At 44.2% G+C, this 20974-nt stretch overlaps 1 protein-coding gene across 1 annotated transcript; it reads left to right on the top strand.

Moving 5' to 3' along the window:
- The first annotated feature begins 7500 nt into the window (after positions 1–7500).
- On the top strand, positions 7501–19601 carry zbtb7a (zinc finger and BTB domain containing 7a). Its single transcript, XM_072660227.1, has 3 exons — positions 7501–7959; positions 8640–9556; positions 15919–19601. Exons 1-3 carry the CDS (start codon positions 7501–7503, stop codon positions 16358–16360), a joined length of 1818 nt encoding a protein of 605 aa, XP_072516328.1. The 3' UTR covers positions 16361–19601.
- Positions 19602–20974: the final 1373 nt, after the last annotated feature.

The following is a 20974-nucleotide window of genomic DNA, read 5'->3' as shown; positions in this document are numbered from 1 at the left end:
GGGTGTGTTACAGCAATAGAAATTCTAAAAGGTGCGAGGCAGGACTACTCCTGGAGCAAGGTTGGAGGTAGGGCACTGCTCTAGAGCAACGCTGGGGCAGTTGCTGTCGTTTTTGGGGAGGGGTTTGCGTTGTTTGGTCTCTCTTCACTGGTTTCCTGTAAGCTTGGCTGCAGTGTCCAAAAAGACTTGCAGAAGTTGTGGCCAGCTCGTTGCCAGATGCAGGGAAACGGGCCTGGAAAACTTTGGTCAAACTATGAGGGGGCGTCTGACATTTTCACACTTAGGTCTAACCTCCCGATAAAGCCGCGGCTGGACGGGGAGAACTGTAAACACGTCATTACTCATTCAGAAGCGGATCTTTTACTGTACCTCTTCCCACGTTTGCCTTTTTTTCTTCATTCCACTGTGTCTGAGGAACTTGACGGACCTCCAGACCTTTGTATTTTTACCATAAACCAGAGCATGTCCATTATACTAAAACCTTTTACTGATCCATATGACATAAGATGAAGTGAGGTTATTTGTCGCAGTGGAGTGAAGACACAGGGTTATGCGAGGTTAGGCGCTGCTTTTATAGGTCTGCAGAAGGTTGGCAGCAGCTGAAACAGGCTGAGACAGAGTCGAGTAGACTCGCGAGTCATGTATGTTGGGTTTTCTAAGCGGCCTCACCCACTACCTTTTGAGGGGGCATTGTGAGCACAAGTCTGGATTTTTGGCAGCCTACTGACATATCTCCAGTGAAACAGCCCAACCCCACAACTCCAGTTTTATCAGTTGTTCGCCCACTTCCTGCTCGCGCTCCGCACGACCAATCAGGCTTCCCTAACCGCTGCTGGCAGGAGTGACTCATACGCAAGGGCTTGCTCAAAATCCTGTTCTTCTTGGAACTAGACACCCACCTCTCCATAGCGTTTCCGATTATCCGCTAATATCCTCTCGGCCCTGACCTTGAACTCTGCCGACCTGTACGTAGTGAATCCCCCCCTCCTCCCCCCGCTCCTCTCTCCAAGCCAGTGGCACTAATCACGCGCACACACAAGCGCTGAGTGGACACACCGGCCCGGGTATGCCTCTGCACACCCTTCATCCACGCTGCACTAGGTATATTGGAGCTGATGTGGACTGTGTTACCTCACATGCATGTCAGTAATCCTCTCTCTGACTGTGCTCTATCGAGGGATTCTCGATTCCCACGCTCACATTTTTGATCTCATCACTGTTGAAGGTGACAAGTGCTAGTGAATTGACAAGGTCTTAAAAAGTGCTAATATTAAAAATAAATGGCTTACTAAAACACAGAGGCCTCCGGTGATGAGCTTCACCGGAGGAACACCTCTGGTTGTTTTGGTTTATGTCATAAGTCGGTGTGTGTGTGTGTGTGTGTGTGTGTGTGTGTGTGTGTTCCTGGAATGCGTGGTATGTGCTTGGGTAAGAAGTTTCATTTTGAGGTGTCAGTTACAGTTCTTATAATGAATGATCTGACTTGGTTCTGAGCTGTGTTCATTTTAGAGTCACTCGAGGTGAGGAGGAGCCTTCTAAGAACTTCACTGGAAACATCCGACTGGGTTCATGCTCTTCACAGAAGCTAGCTCGGAGTTGTCTCTAGGTGGAATTGTTTGCATTGATCAGACAAGTCAGCGCAACAACTGGGCAATATCTGCTTGGTTCCTCAATGTAGTTGTTGGGTGAATATAGCTCCTGGTTTGTACTGATTACACAGAATTCATGCACATATTACATTGTTTACAGCAGCCAACACATCACGGCACAGGAACATGGCTCCTGAAAATAAAAGTAGTTGAACGTTTCCTTCAAGCATGTTTACTTTCTGCCTCTCAAAAGTGTATTCCAGCAGTCGACGTTCAGCTTACAGAGTTGGATTGTCAAACAAAACAAAAAAAAGAAACGATAACTGCTCTCCGCTTGGGTCGGGGCAAAGCAGGCATTGGGGTAAGGTGGGGGGAGGGTGTGGGGAGGGGGTTGGTATGGCTACTCGCAGTGAATTGTGGTTTGACTTGCAAAGCAGCGGCAGACTTGTGCGTGCGGCTGATGGCTGAGGCCTGCAAGCGAGCCGTTGGGGCCGAGGCACAGCCCCCGTCACCCACAGCCATGAATTAGTGATGAGGAATGTTTGGAGCCATGAGAAGGTGTCAGGATCAGGTTTGTTTGCAGTGTTTCCTCTTTCTCTCAGCCTGGACCCGGGTTTATTCTGGGACAGGGGCGGCGCTTTGTCAGCTTTCGGAGCCATCTATCTGGTTCATTCCTAGGTTCTTACGCCGTGTGTCATCTCTTGATTGGAAAAGGAGTAGAGGTGCGTAATGGACAGTTAATTAAATGTTGCTTTAGTAATGGCAGTTGCAGTAATATTGACCACAATGTTCAAACGAGGATGCCTCTGACCAGTCACAGAACTTTTGCGACGTTTCTGCAGCGTTCCTGATGATGAATGATGATGAAGGTGTAGATTGTGGCTGTCACACCAAAACTTTGCATCTTTATTTTTTGACTTGATCTGGCAGTTGTTCTATAGATTATGTTTAACTTCTATAATTCATTTACTAATAGATAGGCTGTTCAATTACTTAAAATACAATACTTTTGCATTGACTTCCATTTAAAGTTAAGGAGGTTTTTTCCTTTTGGCCTTTTGAAGATCTAAAAAACATAATTTCCAAACCGCTCCAGACTTGGATGTTAAAGGGAAAAGAGTTTCTGATTTATCTAAATAAAATTATAATATATCAGGATGGCAATATGTAGCAAAAAGAACAAAACATGTGACGCTTTGTCTTAACTGTTCATCCCTAATTAAGTGTATCCCCCTCTTTCCTCCGTAAAACACAGCATACGTTTGTCCGTTACTCCTCTGCCCCTCTGCCGGTCCTTTCCCTGGCCTATACAAATGAGCTCTAGGAGAGATAGTGAAATGAGTCTGCCAGGCGCATGGGGGTTTATCAGAGCTCCTAGGGAAAACACAAAGGCCAAGCTGTGGCGTTGAGGCTGAGCGTGCGGGTGCCCATCACCATGGCACAGGAGTTGAAGGAGACTGAGAGAGAAAGGCTTAAGCCCTGGCTTATGGTCATTACCACTAAACTTCAAGATGTGGTCTAGAGTGGAACTATTATTGGAAGGGCTTCCCTGAGGTGTGCTATATAGAAGCGTGTGTGTTGCATATGTGCCCTAGATTGAGCTATTCTTGTAGTTCTTAACATTTAGCTGCTACACCTACTGTGTCATTTATGTTAAATGTAACATAACTGTAGACATCATTGAGTATGTGGCATTTGGTTTGAATAATCCAAGCAGAGGGGGGTTTTAGGAGCGTTTACGCTGCGCTTTACCTAAGCGTGACCTCTGCAGTGTCCTGACGTTGTGCCAGCAGCACTCTAGGTGAGGAAGGAAGCGCTTTTGTAAGAGGGTGTGTAGGAGCGGTAAGGCGACCCAGGTCGAGCAGATCCTGCATACATACCAAGGGGCTTGATCTGAAGGAATGTCATTTGAATGTGTTGCTCTTATAGAGAATAATCCCCCCCTGGCCTCACCCCCTGCTGGGTCGCTCTGCCAGATGGAGGGGGGCGGTTTAGGCCGTTTGGCTTTCATGCACACGCGTGTGTTTGTGTGTGTGTATGTGCGTGCATGTTTGAACGGACAAATCGAGGAGGGTTGCCTTGCAGAGCCCCCCTCTGCTCCCCTCCCACCCCTGCCTGGGCTGCAGTCGATCATTTTAATCTCTCCCCCCCCCCCCCCCTTTTACACGTGAGCAAGGGGACAGGCCTTTCCTGAAACTTGGCACACAGTGCAGGGTGGGGTAACCGGCTCAGACCGGATTGACAACCTCCCTATTTAATACCGTTCCCTCACAGCCCTGCGCGTCTCCTCCAGCACTACCTCCTCCTCCTCCGGTGGGTTTTTTTCCACTCCAGCCTGTACGAAGCAGCCCCCCTGACCTCCCCCACACCCACCCGGCAGCAGAATGACATGCTATTGAGGGCACACGCCTCCTACTTTCTGTGTGCCACTCTCCTCTCCCTACACTCAGCCTGACCCACACATGCCCTCCTCTCTCTTCTCTGTTCTCCTCTCCCACTAGCCATGGAGCTAGCACGCTTCGTGCCCTCTCTCACCCAACTAGGGCTTAAGGCCGCCAACGCCCAAAACCGATCACGGCAAACGAGATGTTCTGTACAAGTGTTTGAGCGTGAATTAGGGTTGGAGCGAATGGTACGGATAGTATTTGAGGAGAGCTGAAATGGACTAGTGTAATCAAGTCTCAACAGTGTAGCAGTTGGAATAACTGGTGAGATGAAGTGTACTACAGAGTCATGATGTTTACTAGCTGGAACAAGCTGGTATAATACAGTTTACTAGTTAGAACTAGTATAGTAGTAATTAGTGTAATAAAGGCTGTGTGTTTGCATTTAACTAATGTGGCATACTCTAGGCAAATGAAGGGCACTAGTCAAGCACGCTGGTAATAAAGTGTGATAGTTGATATAAACTAGTCTAAATAAAGTGTACCAGTCGAAAGAAACAAGTGAAATGAAGTGTACCAGTCGGAATTAACTAGTGTAAAGAACTGCGCTAGTCAGAATGAGCTAGTTGAATGAAGTGCGCTAGTAAAAATGAAGTAGTCTAATGAAGTGTGCTAGTCAGGATGAGCTAGTCTAATGAAGTGCACTTTTCAGAATGAGCTAGTCTAATGATGTGCGCTAGTCGGAACAAGCTAGTCTAATGAAGTGCGCTAGTAAAAATGAAGTAGTCTAATGAAGTGTGCTAGTCAGAATGAGCTAGTCTAAGAAGTGCGCTAGTCAGAATGAGCTAGTTTAAGAAGTGCGCTAGTCGGAATGAGCCGGTCTAAGAAGTGCGCTAGTTGGAATGATCCGGTCTAAGAAGTGCGCTAGTAAAAATGAAGTAGTCTAATGACGTGCACTAGTCGGAATGAGCCAGTCTAATGACGTGCACTAGTCGGAATGAGCCAGTCTAATGAAGTGCGCTAGTCGGAATGAGCCAGTCTAATGAAGTGCGCTAGTCGGAATGAGCCAGTCTAATGAAGTGCGCTAGTCGGAATGAGCCAGTCTAATGAAGTGCGCTAGTCGGAATGAACCAGTCTAAGAAGTGCGCTAGTCGGAATGAGCCAGTCTAATGAAGTGCGCTAGTAAAAATGAAGTAGTCTAATGAAGTGTGCTAGTCAGGATGAGCTAGTCTAATGAAGTGCGCTAGTAAAAATGAAGTAGTCTAATGAAGTGCACTTTTCAGAATGAGCTAGTCTAATGATGTGCGCTAGTCGGAACAAGCTAGTCTAATGAAGTGTGCTAGTAAAAATGAAGTAGTCTAATGAAGTGCGCTAGTCAGAATGAGCTAGTCTAAGAAGTGCGCTAGTCAGAATGAGCCAGTCTAATGAAGTGCGCTAGTAAAAATGAAGTAGTCTAATGAAGTGTGCTAGTCAGGATGAGTTAGTCTAATGAAGTGCACTTTTCAGAATGAGCTAGTCTAATGATGTGCACTAGTCGGAACAAGCTAGTCTAATGAAGTGTGCTAGTCAGGATGAGTTAGTCTAATGAAGTGCACTTTTCAGAATGAGCTAGTCTAATGATGTGCACTAGTCGGAACGAGCTAGTCTAATGAAGTGCGTTAGTCGTAATGAGCTAGTCTAAGAAGTATATACTAGTATAATAAAGTGCGCTAATAAGAATGAACTAGTATGATCAAGTGTGCTACACGGGATGAAGTAGTCTAATGCAATCTTGTTTAGCTGTGCACTCCTGCTGTATAGTCTAAAGGACAATAAAATTCACTTTGACTTTGTAATGAAAGTACTAGTGTAATGAAGTGTACTAGCTGAAACACTAGTGCTTACATGTACTACTTAGAGTGGACTGGTGCAGTTGAGTCCTCTGGAACAAACTAATGTAATTATGTGTATTAGTTTTCAACCTGAAACTAAATAATGTAATGAGGTGCACTAGCTGGAAGGAGCTAGTTCAGTGAATTGTACTAGTGCACTAGTTGGAGCAAATTAGCATAATGAAGTGTTCTGTTCATTATGTGCATTAGCTAGCTGGAACTAATGCATTGAGTTGAACTAGTGAATAAAGTGTACAAGTATGGTGAGTGAAAATAAAAAGTGATAATTCTTTAATAAGAGCTTATTGAAGAATTTTAAGGCCTGGATCCCAGTCTTATCTGCAAGGATATGTGATTTTTGCTACAGTACTGGAAGCTGCTCTTTCTGGCCTGAGGCTCTTCCTCAGTCTCAATAGTTATATCATGCATAGGGGGCAGGGTTTAGAAAAGGAGATCAAATGGAGCTCCTATACATGCATGCTTTGTATGAGAGGTATAGTGATCAATCTAAGATGATGTATTTTTTTGGGGAGTAGGGGGGGGGGGTACAATAGTACTTCAACCAGTGTGAAAATGAGGTGGAAACACGGCTCTATGAAACTCCTCATGCACAAACCAGTGTATGGCATTTTCGGTTGCTGTTGTCTTTTTGTATGTGAGGACCTTGTTTTCCTCTTCGTCCTTATGCTCTCAATATTAGTTTCTGTCCATATAAACTTCATCAGTGGTCTTTTGACTTGCTGGGTTTGATAAAGGCAGCCGTTAGACCACTGTCTGTTAACTCTTCATCTTTGTCAAATTTGCATTTGCAGGCTAACGATAATACCTCCAAAGCTAGTGTGCCCCAAAAGGAAGTGAGATTCTAGAAAGAAACAGGTCTGAAGTAAGATAAACCGTCATTAGAAGAGGAAGAAGATTCTGCACAGATGGTCCTTTCACACTGAGGTTTTGTCAGTGGACCACTAAAGTGCTACGACTGACCAATCAAATTACTTTAGAATTTCTCTGCTCGCACATATCTACACATCCACTTCATCTTGTCAGTCAGCAGATAAAAAAGCAAAAGTAAGGGCTTCGTCATGGTCCTAGAGCAGTGGTTCCCAACCATAGTAATTAGTAACAGTTTCACAAACTCTAAAACAGAACCCTGTGGGGCACAGGGTCTAAATCTAGGGTTTACTGACTAGTTGAATCAGGTGTGTTAGAGCAGGAAAAACACAGGAGGAACAGGAGCAGTGGGTTAGAAGATCAACTGAGGTAGTTTGATCTATGCAGACATAAGGGCCATAGATGGTCTCTGAAAACCAAGACTCAACATTGTTCTCTGCAAAGACAGCAGAACTCGAGGAGCAGAATTGGAAACTAATGAGCCAGCCAGCTGGTTCTCTAGACATCTTACTAATGTAATTAGTTACTCAAAAGTAATGGTAATATTAACTTTAGATAGCTTCCTTTGGTTTCCAGCAGTTGTTGCACAGATCCAGAGATCTTGCATTAGCAGTTTTTTCTTCTCTGTTTCTGAATTGAAAAGTTGCTTCAACCTTTGAGTGAAACCACGGCCCATTTTTCTCTTTGTAGACAGGCAGACGGACAGACGGCAGGACGGACGCGCGGGCGGGGGCTGCGATTGGCGGCTCGACGGCAGGCTGGTGGAAGATGTCGTCGGGCGCCGGTGGGCGGGGAGGACGGCAGGGCCGGGCCTGCGGGGGCACGGGAGAGGCAGAGGAGGGTCCCGTGGGCATCCCCTTCCCCGAGCACAGTGCCGACCTGCTGGGGGGCCTGAATCGACAGCGCCTCAGTGGCCTGCTGTGCGACGTGCTGCTGGTGGCCCAGGAGCGCGAGTTCCCCGCCCACCGCTCGGTTCTGGCCTCCTGCAGCACCTACTTCCACAAGCTCTTCACCTCAGGCCAGGCCGCCGACCGCCAGAGCGTCTACGCACTGGATTTTGTGCGGGCCGAGGCGCTGGCCGCCCTGCTGGACTTTGCCTACACAGCTACGCTCACAGTCAGCCGCAGCAGTGTGGCAGACATCCTGAGTGCTGCCCGACTGCTGGAGATCTCACCCGTCCAAGACGTGTGTACGCACCTGCTGGACACCAAAGTGCTCTCCCCGCCGGTGGGTCAACCAATCTTTCAAGGGAAGAGTTAACACATTTAAATAAAACTTTAGCTACTGGCAGTTCAAACATTGGGTTTTACTGTGAACTTACAGGTACAGTTTCCTTCTAATGACTTGTTCTGCAGATTGTTTATGCAACCAACACTGCACAGTGGAAAGGTGCACCCCACCCATTTCACTCAGATACATTTTTATGCTGGTTCTTGGCAGTCATAAGGGCGTTTCTGATACCAGTGTATGAGCAGTTCTCTTCAAGAGCTTTTTTGGCCTTCCAGATTTCATCTTGACCTCCACAGTTCCCCAGAACATGTCTTAATAACAGTCTGCACTGTATAAACCACAAGCTGAAAAGGCTGGGCTATCTTCACTTACTCATCAGCTACTTTCATTTTCAGATGTTTAGAGGAGCCCTTCTAAACCTGAAGACTCCCATATGAAGCTTGCTGGACATTCTACATTTGATGAGCTACTGAAGCTGTGCCTGCAACTTCTCAGTTTAAAAATGAAAGAAGTGTCTAGTTTGGCCAAGAGTGCCTAAACATTTGCATTAAACTATGTATATTAGATATGTAAAATAAATGGTAATAAAATAGTGGTTAGTTTTTGTGGTGTTGTCAGCTTTAAATATGTGGCTAAGTTGATGAGTCTAATTTCGTGCTCCCGTTTGCTGTTCTCAGGCGGGTAGTGAGCAAGCAGAGGACGAAGCAGAGGAGGACGAGGAGCACAGGAGGAGCGGAGGAGAAAAGGGCAACCGACTGCGCGCCCGCGAGTACTTGGAGTTCTTCCAGCGGGGGGCGCACTGGGGCAGCAGCTGCAGCACGCCAGAGCTCAGGGACCCGCCCGCACACCTGCACTTTAGCCAGCGAAACGGCAGCGCTGACAGCAACGGCACGCCCCCTGGACCGGCTGCCTACTTCTCCCCCCTTGCCCAGGTCCTGGCTCAGCAGTCCTCCCTGCCCCCCGAACCAGAGGAGGACGACGACATCCTGGAAGAGGAGGAAAAGCAGCGGGACAGCGTATCTGCCGATGTCGCCAAGGAAGCGCTGATGTGGAGGCGGGGGAATGGCACCGACGCTCTTTCTCACTTCTACGCCCCATCCCAGAACGGACACTTCTACCTCCATCAGCCGGAGCCCAAGGCCGAGCGGGACGTAGAGACCCCCGTGCAGCGGGAGTCGGAGAGGGGGCCTGCCAGCACTCTCCTGCAGCAGATGATGGACTCCATAGAGCGGCAGAAGGACCGAGTTGCAGGGGCAGAGGACGACGGGCCGGATGGAGAGGAGCCCGATGTGGAGTTTTACTTGAAATACTTTAACAGTGCGCAGCAGGAGGAGACGGGCAGTGCTGCCATGGCGCAGAGCCTTCTGCCCCTCTGGTCTGTGCGGGGCAGCGGTGGGGGTGGCGGGGGTGGCGGGGGTCAGTCGGGAGGAGGGGGCGGCAGCAGTGGAGAGAGGAAGATGCGCTCCAAGGCCTTTCAGAAGTGCCCCATCTGCTCCAAGGTCATCCAGGGGGCCGGCAAGCTCCCACGCCACATCCGAACGCACACGGGAGAGAAGCCCTATGAGTGCGCCATCTGCAAAGTGCGCTTTACCAGGTAAGTCAGAAGGGTGATTTAAAAATGTATTGAAATAGCCATAGTTCTGATTTCTTCTTTTATGGTGCAACAAAACATTAGTAGCCATATTGCCCCCTATGCTTCCTGTTGTGTATTGCAGTTTGTGGGAATTACTTTGTGTGTCATATTTTTGATACACTGCAACACTGAAATATATGGATAAGCAGTAGTACTCATTTTCCCACAGTCATGTGGTTATAGATATCATATAGAAGAGAGACGGCTGCATTAATCTTAATACTATATACAGTGCATAGCTTACGTTTGATTGTAATTTTATTCCCTCATCTCCCCACCCCCCTTCCCATGGGGTATATTGATGCTCTTCAAAGTCCTGTATCGAAGCTGTATTGAAATTCCAGTGTTGGGATTAGATTATATAACATTATAGAGCACTTTTTTATGTCTTTCTTTTTTAGGATCACAGTCTAACAATGACTGATCATCTTTGTTGACTGATTATTGCAGCCGGCAAAATTGCTTAGATTTAGAAAATGCCTCTCTTCTGTTCATTTTGTTCTCATTGGAGATGTAGCAATGCCTCAAGACATTCATCTCGCCATGCAAAAATGGAACCATGTGCATTGTGGACATGTGACAAATTCTGACAATGCATTGTGCACAATTTGTGCTTTATTAGTTATGGTATCTAATGCAACTGCTTTGTATAAACACCTGAGTTTGCCACCAACCAGCACCAGTTTAACATTAACATCGGCATACCGTCCTCCTCCCATTGCTTTCTCATTAGTGGATTATGCAGAAACTGGATATAGTCATGAGGTTTGGTTCATTTGTAAGGGGTTTGAATTGTGAAACAGTTACCATGCATGAGTATATTGCTACAACCCTAGTATACCCTTTATTATTGAAATTGCAACTTTCTGAGCAGGTGTTATTATTGAGTGTGTTGTCATTGAATGGGAAGGACTCTGAGTGTGATGAGGAAATGCATACACTGATAAAACGGAGGTGAATCAGTTGCATCATACACCAATCAACCATAAAATTAGTACAGGTGAAGTGAAAACCATTGATTATCTGCATCTTCAGTGGTATCTGTCAATGGTGGGATATATTAGGTAGCAAGTGAACAGTCCGTTCTTGAAGGTGACAAAATGGGCAGGCGAAAGAATCTCCAAAACATCAGGCAGGTCTTGTGGGTTTTTTCTAGTCTGCAGTGGTCAGTACCTATCAAAAGCAGTCCAAGCAAGGACAACCACTGAACTGGCGACACGGTCATAGGCACCTAAAGCTCATTGATGTAATCCATAGAGGCCCCACCTCACAACTTACAGGCCTTAAAGGATCTGCAGATAGCGTCTTTTCTGCCAGATACCACTAGACGCCTTCAGATGTCTTTTGGAGTCTGTGCCTTCAATGGTCAGATCTGTTGAGGGACTTAACAGTTTTGCTTTGAATGCATTGAAGCACACCACAGTACTATTACATTTAAAGAGACTAGTAAATGGGGTCATGTAGGGAGGTGTACAGCTACCTAACCAAGACTAAGACTATTTAGATTGAAATGCTATGGGCAGGTACTCTGTATGCTAGTGAGGAGGCAAGTGGGCTATAAAACAACATTTTATTTGACAGGCAGCCTGCATGACAAAGTCCTGGAATGTTAACAAGGTGGATCCAATAAAAACGGGCTGTGGTTGGCATGGCCTGGCTGTGTCTTATCAGCGATGAGGCCGCTATAAACCGCCCCATGCCGATATTGAGAGGGATTACTGAGTGGTGCCCTATCTGTGCCAGTGAGTTATTTGAACTTGTGATCCTGGGTGTTACGTTGATTATTGCCCCCAGCACACGCGGCCCTCTTTCAGCCGGCCTGGCCACTGAGAGAAAAAAAAGCCTTTGTGCGCTGAATGCAGGTTAGCGAGCTGCTAGGGGGGTGGCTTTCGCTGTACTTAAGGCCATCACCTCTTCCATGAAACTATCCCCTTAATGAATTAATCAGGGGACTTGCATTGGAAATAGATGCTGCACTGAAAATATCCGGGAGCCTATTTGTGCTAGGTGGATCTAAACATGGCAGGCAGTGGGAAGGGGGCATTGTAATCTTAATCCTGTTTGATCAGGGTTAAGAACGTGTCTCTCTCACGCTGTAATAAATCAATCCCGTCCTTTAAATAATTCAATTCTGTCAGGGCACCACTTTATTACACTGTCCCATGGGTTTGTGTGTGTGTGTGTGTATGCGCCTGTGCAGGCCATATATAGTTTTACAGTGCGTTTTTCATATGTGTGAGATTAAGAGGGTGAGAATACACTTGTGAAATGAATACGCATGCTTCAGTGTTGCAGTGCATGGGCGTGAGCTTCTGTGTGTGTGGTTGCGCATGTGTGGGTTCATTTTTGAACGCTAATTACCAAAAGCTATGTGTTTCTTATTTTAAAAAACAGTTCTCTCATCTTACTTTACTGCAGTAAATTAACATTAAAGTTAGGTTTAGGCTTAAAAGATCCTGTTCAGTATAGGTACTTAAATATGTATATAAAGCATACCCCATGTGCTGACGGTGTATATAAGCAAACCTGTGTGTTTGTGTGATTGTTTATATATCTGTGACTTGGTGTGTGTTTGTATTTATATACGTAAGTGTGTGTGTGTGTGTGTGTGTGTATGTATGAATATGTGTGTGTGTGTGTGTTTGTGTGTGTGTGTGTGTGTTTGTACAGTAAGCCTCCACAGTTCCGGGCCGGCCAGCCGCAGTAGTTTATTTAGCTGTACTCTGCCCTGGTCACAGGCAGGCGGGTGGGGGAGGGAGGATGAGGGGTAAATGCGTGCAGAGGTCTACCAACACAAGACCTTGCACTTTATATCGCAGCAGAACTCCCTTACTGGCAAGTTCACACCGCGCAAATCTGTCATAGACCCAAACCCCCTCTCTTTGGGGGAACATTTAAGCTCAGATCACATGCCTAGATAGTGTCTTTTCCTTAAATTAAACTAACTTCCACTATTCACAGAATTGCCAGAGGTCTAAGCCTCATTCTTGTTACAAACAAATAGAAATAACAACTCAGTTGTTATTATTATTATTATTATTATTATTGTTATTATTATTATACTACATATTAAACCTTAGGATGTGGACGTATATTTATCGCATGTAAATATGGAAATATACAGTATATGCATTATACACTCCTCTTTATAAGCAATGCAATAGAAGAACTACTGTGTGCCTTATTCAGCAGGTGTTCTTAAGAAGAAATTTCATCTGGATGTATATAATACAGAAATACACAAAATATGTATTATACACTCTTCATAATAATGGAGCTTCAAATGGTTCTTTGAACAGTGCCATTGAAGAACCACTTTTTGTTCTATAAAGAACCATGAGCCTCATTTGCCAACCATTCTTAGGAAGACTTTTCTTCTTAGAACTGTCTTCTCTACTGTAGTTTTCATGAAGATTCTGATCTTCACCAATGTTTCTATTTAAGGTTTGTTCAGTTTACAAGGACAGTGGGATCCATCACTGTAAGAGCTGAGAACACTTTAAAAACACATCATGAATCTGCTGTAAACGCTTTGTTAGGACTTTTCTCTAAGAACAAATTTAAGAACATTTTTAGGAAGATACTTGTGGATGAGGCCCAATGTTTGTAATAGAGATGCGTGAGTGTGAAGAACCCATTTCAAAGTATGGGTGTGAAAAACCTTCAAATTGGTTAGGGTTCTTCATGCATCTGATCACCAAATAGTTCTTTGTGTGATGCCACAGAAGAACCACTTTTGGTTCCTCAAAGTTTGGTTCTTGAACAGGAACATGCTTCTTTATGGAACCAAAAGTGGTTCTTCTGTGCCACCGCTCAAAGAACCCTTTAAACACCTTTATTTTTAAGAAACAGTTTAATTGGACTTCTTTTGATTACACTATCTTGTCTTTGGCAGTGCGACAAATACGGGCACCGTTTGAAGGTTGAACAACATTCCTCAAAACATGTTTCTCAACACACAGCGCATTGCTTTTCCTGGTTTTGATCACGGCTTTTGCATCAGCCAGGTGCTCGGTGTTGATCCCACTTGTTCTTTTGATGTGACGGTAGTTTGGTGAAAAAAATCTCCTGATCCGATAAAACTAAAAAGCCTCCATGCAAGTAGGTGAAGTGGTGTAGTTGATTGCTATCATGCACTGTAAATCTCCGCTTTAGTACACTGATAAAACGTCACCCCCTTGTCACACTCCTTTGGGAGTCTCGGAGCCCACTGAAGTTGAGTGGTGAACATTGAGCCCTCCAGCGCCTCATTGACTCACAGAGAAATTATAGAGATAAAGATTCCAGCTTTATGGCCCTCGTCCCCAGATGACCCAGTCCCTTACGGGAGCAAGCAAACATTGCGAGATAATCAACCCTACTTCTTTTGACAGAAGGTGGATTCCTTATGGGAGTAGAGGTTATAGCATTGTGGATTATTTACTAAAAGCATGATATCATACAGGGATGCACTGATATAGGAATTGTGGTATTCAGTATTATTCAGTGCTGATGTTCACAATTCACTTCTTCAGTTCAACTCTTTTCAAATGTGGTGCTTTCAAAATGAACATCAGTTTCATAGACCCTAACATATAACCCTGTGGGACACCACAAAATATGCTAGAGCAAATGGTTACCAAATGATTCATAGTAGTTTCTGCATTATGATTAATAACAGAATTATGGCGCTAGGGTTCAAAATGTTAATCTATTTGTGCTCTTCTGGGGTATGGTAAAGACATCATTAAATACTGTCCAAATCTAATCTGATCTGTTTTATGCTGATTTCCTTTTTTATTTTTTTTTATTTTACATTTTTCTTCAATGCAATACAGTTTTGATTCTGACATCATCATTCATCTCTACCCCCTAATATTGCTTATTAGGCGTTAAACGTGTGCTGCTGCTTGTTCCAAGAAAGAGAGTTTACTAAACCTGACAGTTAGAGATATAGATTATAATACATTTGTTTTACACTGTTGTTATATTTTATTATGCTTCTTTAGGTCCACTTGGACCAAAAACAGTTCAAACTAATTTTTGCACGGTCATTGCTCTGAAATTTTCAGAACAGACTATTTTTTTGTTTGAGATTACTTACAGCAAGAGAACTCTCTGAAATCTACAACATTTTCAAGCACATACTCTTTGTAGCATTTCTTTAAAACTAATGATTTAACAAAATTAACCATTTTATGACAACAACCTAGCTAGTGCGCCCCGTAGAGGTCAAATATTCAGTTGATGATGAAATATTGAGGATTTTTCCCATTGTTATGTAGAGGTGGGCAGCGACCTTCTGAATGCTGACACTCCCACTGGCTGCCGCGACGATGCTTGAAACAGAAAAGCTTCTTGTTGACTCCACATGTTGGGTATCAGCTTCCTAATGTGCATTTTACAGCAAGAGACCCGCTGATACTGAGGGGAGATCTACACGTTAATAACTTGGTGTGGTTGGAGACAAGCGTGTGATTACTTAGACATGCAGTGTGCTCAATGGTAATCTGTGTACATAAGCTTCAATTACTTGCTAGCTGTTTTACCCTCATAGCTCCAGTGCCCCCGTGTAAAACTAAGGAATAAAGTTAAGAAAGAAAACATTTGTCCCACTCCAGGCATAAAATCCTTACTAATATTATCTGTTCTATTCTGACATGACGAGCCATATTTACAATAAAACGTGACTGGATGGTAATTGCATCCTACAATGGCTGCAGTTAATGTGGTCAAGTTCCGGACCTAGCAGACACAGTTACATTTTCTTTGCATTAATAGTGCAATGATTTTAATGAAACGTTTGTCTGTTTTGCATGACATGGTGGTTGGGTTGAGCTTAACTGACCTGAAAACATGAAGTACAACAAATAAACAATGAAAAAGTATATTAGAATTTGTTGGCTGCTCCAAAGGCTCAAATCATGTCATTTAAAGCAACAGTACATTATTTATAGACAAATGAAATAAAATGAATAAAACTTCATAAATATAAATGCACAAAAAGTACTGTTTTAGTACTTTTTTGTATGTTTGGTAAAAAAACACTATTTATTTGGGGATATTCTGGATGCAGTTGTCATGTTGGTCAGTACGCATGTAAAGATGGACCATATATTTATAAATCTAAATAGTAAAAATAGCATGTTAGGCTTTAAGAAAGCAAACCGCACCCGTTTTGTAGAATGACTCGTATATATGAAAATGAGAAAATAAATTATTTAAATTCTGTTTATTTATTTATTACTTTCACTTCAGAGTGGATTTATTGGTTGATGAGATTTTTTGCTGAACTGTCACTTTCACCTCTAAAGCTGCTTATGCTTTTTCTCCCTCTTTTCCAGACAGGACAAGCTCAAGGTTCACATGCGCAAGCATACAGGAGAGAAGCCTTACCTGTGCACGCAGTGCGGGGCCGCCTTCGCCCACAACTACGACCTGAAGAACCACATGCGCGTGCACACGGGCCTGCGCCCCTACCAGTGCTCCAGCTGCTTTAAAACGTTTGTGCGCTCGGACCACCTGCACCGCCACCTGAAGAAGGATGGCTGTAACGGGATCCCGTCGCGTCGTGGCCGCAAGCCCCGCATACGGGAGCACGAGCTGCTGGAGGGGCCTCTGGAGCCCCCTGTCCCAGGGCAGCGCTCAGCTCGGGCGCGGCGGCGTTCGGAGGGGGGTGGTGGATCCCCCGTCCCGGAGGACGCTCCAGAGAGCCGCACGCACAGTCCAGACGGAGATGTCCGGGGGGTCGGAGACGTGAGGCAAAGGGACTTCGCCACGGCGTAAATGAAATCAGACACTGCTAAATTTGAGTGCGCTACATGGAAACCAGAGGAAAACAAACGAGAAAAAAAAAGCGAAAAACAAGAAAAATGAAAACAAACAAGAAAAAAAAAAAACAACTACATGCTCCTCTTTTTAAAACCAAATCAGGGTGTCACAAGATCTAATCTCTTAGTTTCCTTTCTTTTTCTCTCTCTTCATTCCTTTGTTTTTCTTAAACATTCAGCGTAGAGAACTAAAGCCACAAGTTACTGGCCTGTCGAAAGAGTGAAGAGCACTTCAAATCACTCACCCGTGCTGTCTCCATCTTTCTGGGTCGTTTATTTTTTTTCTTTGTTTTCGTTTGCTTATTTGTTTAATTAACTTTGGCGTAGTGGCGTAATGGCCATATGCATACGACAAAGTGGAGCTACTATGCAGTTGAAACAGGTTCCTCGTCTCTGGGTTGCGTTCCACAGGGCCTTTGTCTTAAACAAACAAACAAAAAAAAAGTAAGGTGTCAATCACCTGGCTGACTGCTGCTGATGCTGCTAGTGCAACAGGTGAACGAAGAAGTGGTCCGAGATGTGGGAGAAGCAACAAATTAATCTTTTTTTTTGTTTGTTTTTTTCTAATGCAGTGAAAAACATGTACATATACCATAAACGAAACGTTATATTGTCTCAGATCAATATGGCAATATTATGCAATTCTAAAGCAGCACCTTCTTTCTAAATGTACCAGAAAGAATCAGACAGGGGTTTGATTTTAAGTGTTACTTTCTCTATAAAAAAAAAACAAAATCTATGGTTCTATCCTTTTAAAAGGTTAACTTTTTTGAGTCGAATCCACTAAGGGGGGGGCTCATTAATTTTTAGGCTGTGGGAGGAAAAGAGAGGGCAGGAGGTTCTGTGTTTCTGAAGCACTACCGTCATCTGTTTGCTGAGTCTTTACCTCTCGCAGGCCTGCTTTTCCTCTTTTTAGCATTCTCTCTTTCTTTTCTTTTATATTTGTCTTAATTTTTTTGGTCGTTGTTGATGTTTTTTCCTTTGCGTTGACTGTTTTTGGGTACTTGACACTTTACATTGTATACGTGTGTGTGTATATATTAGGTGATGAGATCGGTCCCTTTATAAGAGGTATATTGCAGATGGATAGGGTTATATCTTCCTTCAGCTTCACTCCAGGTTGCTCCCTGGGGGAAGCTGGTAAAAGGGGAAATCATTTATGAGAGCATTTAATTGAGAAACCCGTTTTTTCTTCTGTTTTTTTATTCTTTTTTCGGTCCTAAACTCAGCACTTGACGGAAACCGCAAGTTCCCGCCCAAAGTATGAACCGTGATTCATGTGCGTCTTGGCGTTGTGTGTGTGTTTTCTGCAGGGGTTTGCCAGCAAAGCAAGGAGAGACAGGACCACTGTTTTCTGAACAGCTGGTGCACTAAGGTCGAGAATGTGCTCTCTTTTCGTGCAGGGAAAGAAGAGGTAGAGACGAGCACCTTTTATGCATTTGCACAGCTTTACTAAAGATATCCGACAGAGAGAGAGAGTTCTATTTAAAGAGAGGGAGGGGAGGTCTGAAGTGCTTATTCCAGCGTTCTGCCTGAGGGACCACAAAATCCATGAGACGACCTGGGCGATGAGACGAGCAATAAATACGTACTTGTCCAAGATAGGAGGCCAAATACGCACACAGCTGGAACTGGGTGGCAGGGACTTGACATGTGCTGCTTGGGGGCGAGGGGGGGGAACGGTTTTAGCTCCTCGAAACTAAATACCATTCCAAAAAATGACTTTCGGTTAAAAAATGAGAAACATGTACAATCTATCGAATGTTTGGGGACACCTAGTGTTCTTAGTGCAAATTATTTAGCATGTTTATGTTTCAAGAAAACAATGTCTATAGAAACGGTTATAAAGCCCTGACATTTTTTAGCTTAAGTTTGGAAAAAGGAAAACATAAAAAACATCAAATCATCATTTCGAAAATGACAAACCCTAAATTAACCCCAAGTATTGCTAACCCTTTCCTTTAGTATCTGATAAATACCACATTAAAAAAAAGAAGGCAAGGTGTCCCCAAAACGCTCGCTCTATACACGGTCAGATCCATAAGTATTCAGACAGTGACACAACACCACCTCAGCTGATTTGAAGTATAGACCTTTATAGATTAGCTTTACCTCAAAGGGTTATTCCAATTTAAGAGGTCCTTAAGGCCAAAAGGTAAAGTTACATGTCCAAGTCAGTCAACTGACCTCAACCCTCAACTTACTCCAGAAAAAGCCCGCAATCAAGCAGCAACTAAAGGGGGCTGCAGGAAAGGCCTAACAAAGCATCTCAAGATTGGAAACTTCAGGCATCATTGATAAATTATTTAAAATAATTATAGTACATTTTAGGCTAGTTTATCCAAATACTTATGAGAGGAGGGACTAATGGCTGTAATTTTGTAAAAATGGCTTTAATTTGTGAACGATCAATCAGTCTTCATTTCACATCCACTGAGGTGGTGTACAAATACTTATAGACCAGACTCTTTGTACATTAATTATCTATTACTCTATGCACAGTGTTGAGGGTAGGCCTCCTTCAGTAGGAGGTTCTGAGTACACTCATAATAATAAAGGTGCTACAAAGGGTTTTTTGAGCGATACCATAGAAGAACCTCTCTTGGTTCACCTTTGGTTCCACAAGGAACCATGTTTGTATTGATGATAAAGGTTCTCTACCAATTTAGAGGTTCTTCACACTCATAGATCTCTATTATAAGAAGGTTTTGAATGGAACCTAAAGTGGTTCTTCTGTAGCATCGCTTTAAGCACCATTTGAAGCACCTTTGCTTTTAGGAGTGTAGAGTCTAGAGTGGCTGTGTAGCTGTGTTTGCTACGAGGGGGAACAGGGCAGGGACGGTGCAGCACTGTCCTGTGGCCAAATCCCAGCTACATGACTCACTCAGAGGGGGAGCGTCAGGTTTGTGGGCACGTCCCAACATGCTTTCTTCCAAGATCTCTGTCCGGCCTGGTTTTTTTTGTTTTTTTTTGAGAATTAGGCCCACTTAGAAAGAGGAGCGGTGGAGCTGTCGGAGTCAGAATCTGTTATTTTAGAGAGTTTGGTGAGTTTGGTGGGTTTTGACGTGGCAGACATAGTTGAGTCCTGAATGTGTGTGTGTGTGTGTGTGTGTGTGTGTGTGTGTGTGTGTGTGTGTGTGTGTGTGTGTGTGTGTGTGTGTGTGTGTGTGTTTGTGTGTTTGACCTCCTTTGGAGAATGCACAGGAAGTCCATAGCGTCCAGAGATGAACGTCCTTTGTGTTTTTATGGGTAAATAAGTCGTACAGTGTGAGATGCAGTAATCATTCCCCCTCTTTCCCACTGCTGCAGTGCCGTGCCCAGCGTTTCAGTCCTTTGCACCTTAATGGGAAAGCAGCAGGTTTTGATTGCACTTTGTTACTGAGAAGGGCACTTTTTCTCAAAAGAAACGGGTACTTTGAAACAAAAGAGAGAATGTGCTTACGAGAAAAGAGCGAAAGACAGAAAGAGGCCCATCCAAGTGGCGATGCTTAGCTCGTTCCTTTTGTTTTTGTTTAGCTGTTTTGACGACTGGCTGCCAAAAAAAAATCTGTACAGTCACAGAGTTGCAGGGTCATCTAATGTGTTGGGTTTTTGCGCTATTGGTGCTGTGATGCGTGTTGTTGGCAGGCGGGGAGGGTGGTGTGGTGGCAAGAAGAATTTAAAAATACCCTTAAAAGATGAGATATTCCCTTTCTATCTGATTGCACTTGAAATTTTGATTTGATGTAAAAAAAAAAATGTCTAATTTCATGTTATAATGTAGAGTGGTGGGATGGGGTGGGAGTTGTGATGGTGGTGGTGTTTAAGGGGGGTGTTTTAGGAGGTGGCTGCACATTTCTAAGTGTGGGTATATGCTTGCGCAGGGGTCTTCCAGAGCGTATTCCGTTTAGACAGTTTACCAGTTCATTACTTCAGTTTATATCATTATGTGCAGAGAACAGACTACCTGTTGTAGCCCAACTCCCATTTTCACTCAGTCAATGACAACCTGTGTAGCCTGCGTAATAAAAGGGATCTGTTTGGTTAAGGTTGCTATTGAGGCCACACCCTGAGCAGTGGGTTTGGAGTGCTTTGTAGGATCAGCCCTGTCCGTCCAGAATATTCCACACGTCCTGAGTCGGTTATAGGGAACATATCTTTGTTGGCTGACCGTCAACGTGAACCCACTCTCTTAACACGTCCGTGACCGGAGAGTCTCCCATGGATTCTATAGTGAAACTGCAGCTGGTGAAAATAGACAGTTGCCACGCCCATCAGAACCACCCTCCCCCTCATTACAGTCAGAAAAGTCAAAGTGAAATCATTGAGAGAAAAAAACCTTACTTGAGTTCCTCTATCACTGTTTTTTCTTTTCTTTGACCTGTTTACTAGGTGAACTAAGTCTTAAGTCTTTTTCCTTTGTCCTGCAAATTGTGTTGCTTTTGTTTTTTTAATTTTTAAATTAACTTAATGGCTTGTATAAATGGACATGTGTGTGGGGAAGGGGGTGGGAGGGAGGCTAAGGGGAGGTGGTTTGCTCTTACATGGTGGAGGCGGATAAAGAGGGTTCTTTGGTGGCTGGGATGGGGCA

Source organism: Salminus brasiliensis, chromosome 17, assembly GCF_030463535.1.
Source record: "Salminus brasiliensis chromosome 17, fSalBra1.hap2, whole genome shotgun sequence".
Classification (NCBI taxonomy): Eukaryota; Metazoa; Chordata; class Actinopteri; order Characiformes; family Bryconidae; genus Salminus; species Salminus brasiliensis.
The sequence above is the reverse complement of the archived record's forward strand: the minus strand, read 5'-3'. Positions and strand labels throughout refer to the sequence as shown.

Coding starts and splice junctions, on each gene's coding strand:
- zbtb7a (XM_072660227.1), top strand. CDS start 7,501: ATGTCGTCGGGCGCCGGTGGGCGGGGAGGACGGCAGGGCCGGGCCTGC. Junction 7,960..8,639: donor CCAAAGTGCTCTCCCCGCCG/GTGGGTCAACCA, acceptor TGCTGTTCTCAG/GCGGGTAGTGAGCAAGCAGA. Junction 9,557..15,918: donor TGCAAAGTGCGCTTTACCAG/GTAAGTCAGAAG, acceptor CCTCTTTTCCAG/ACAGGACAAGCTCAAGGTTC.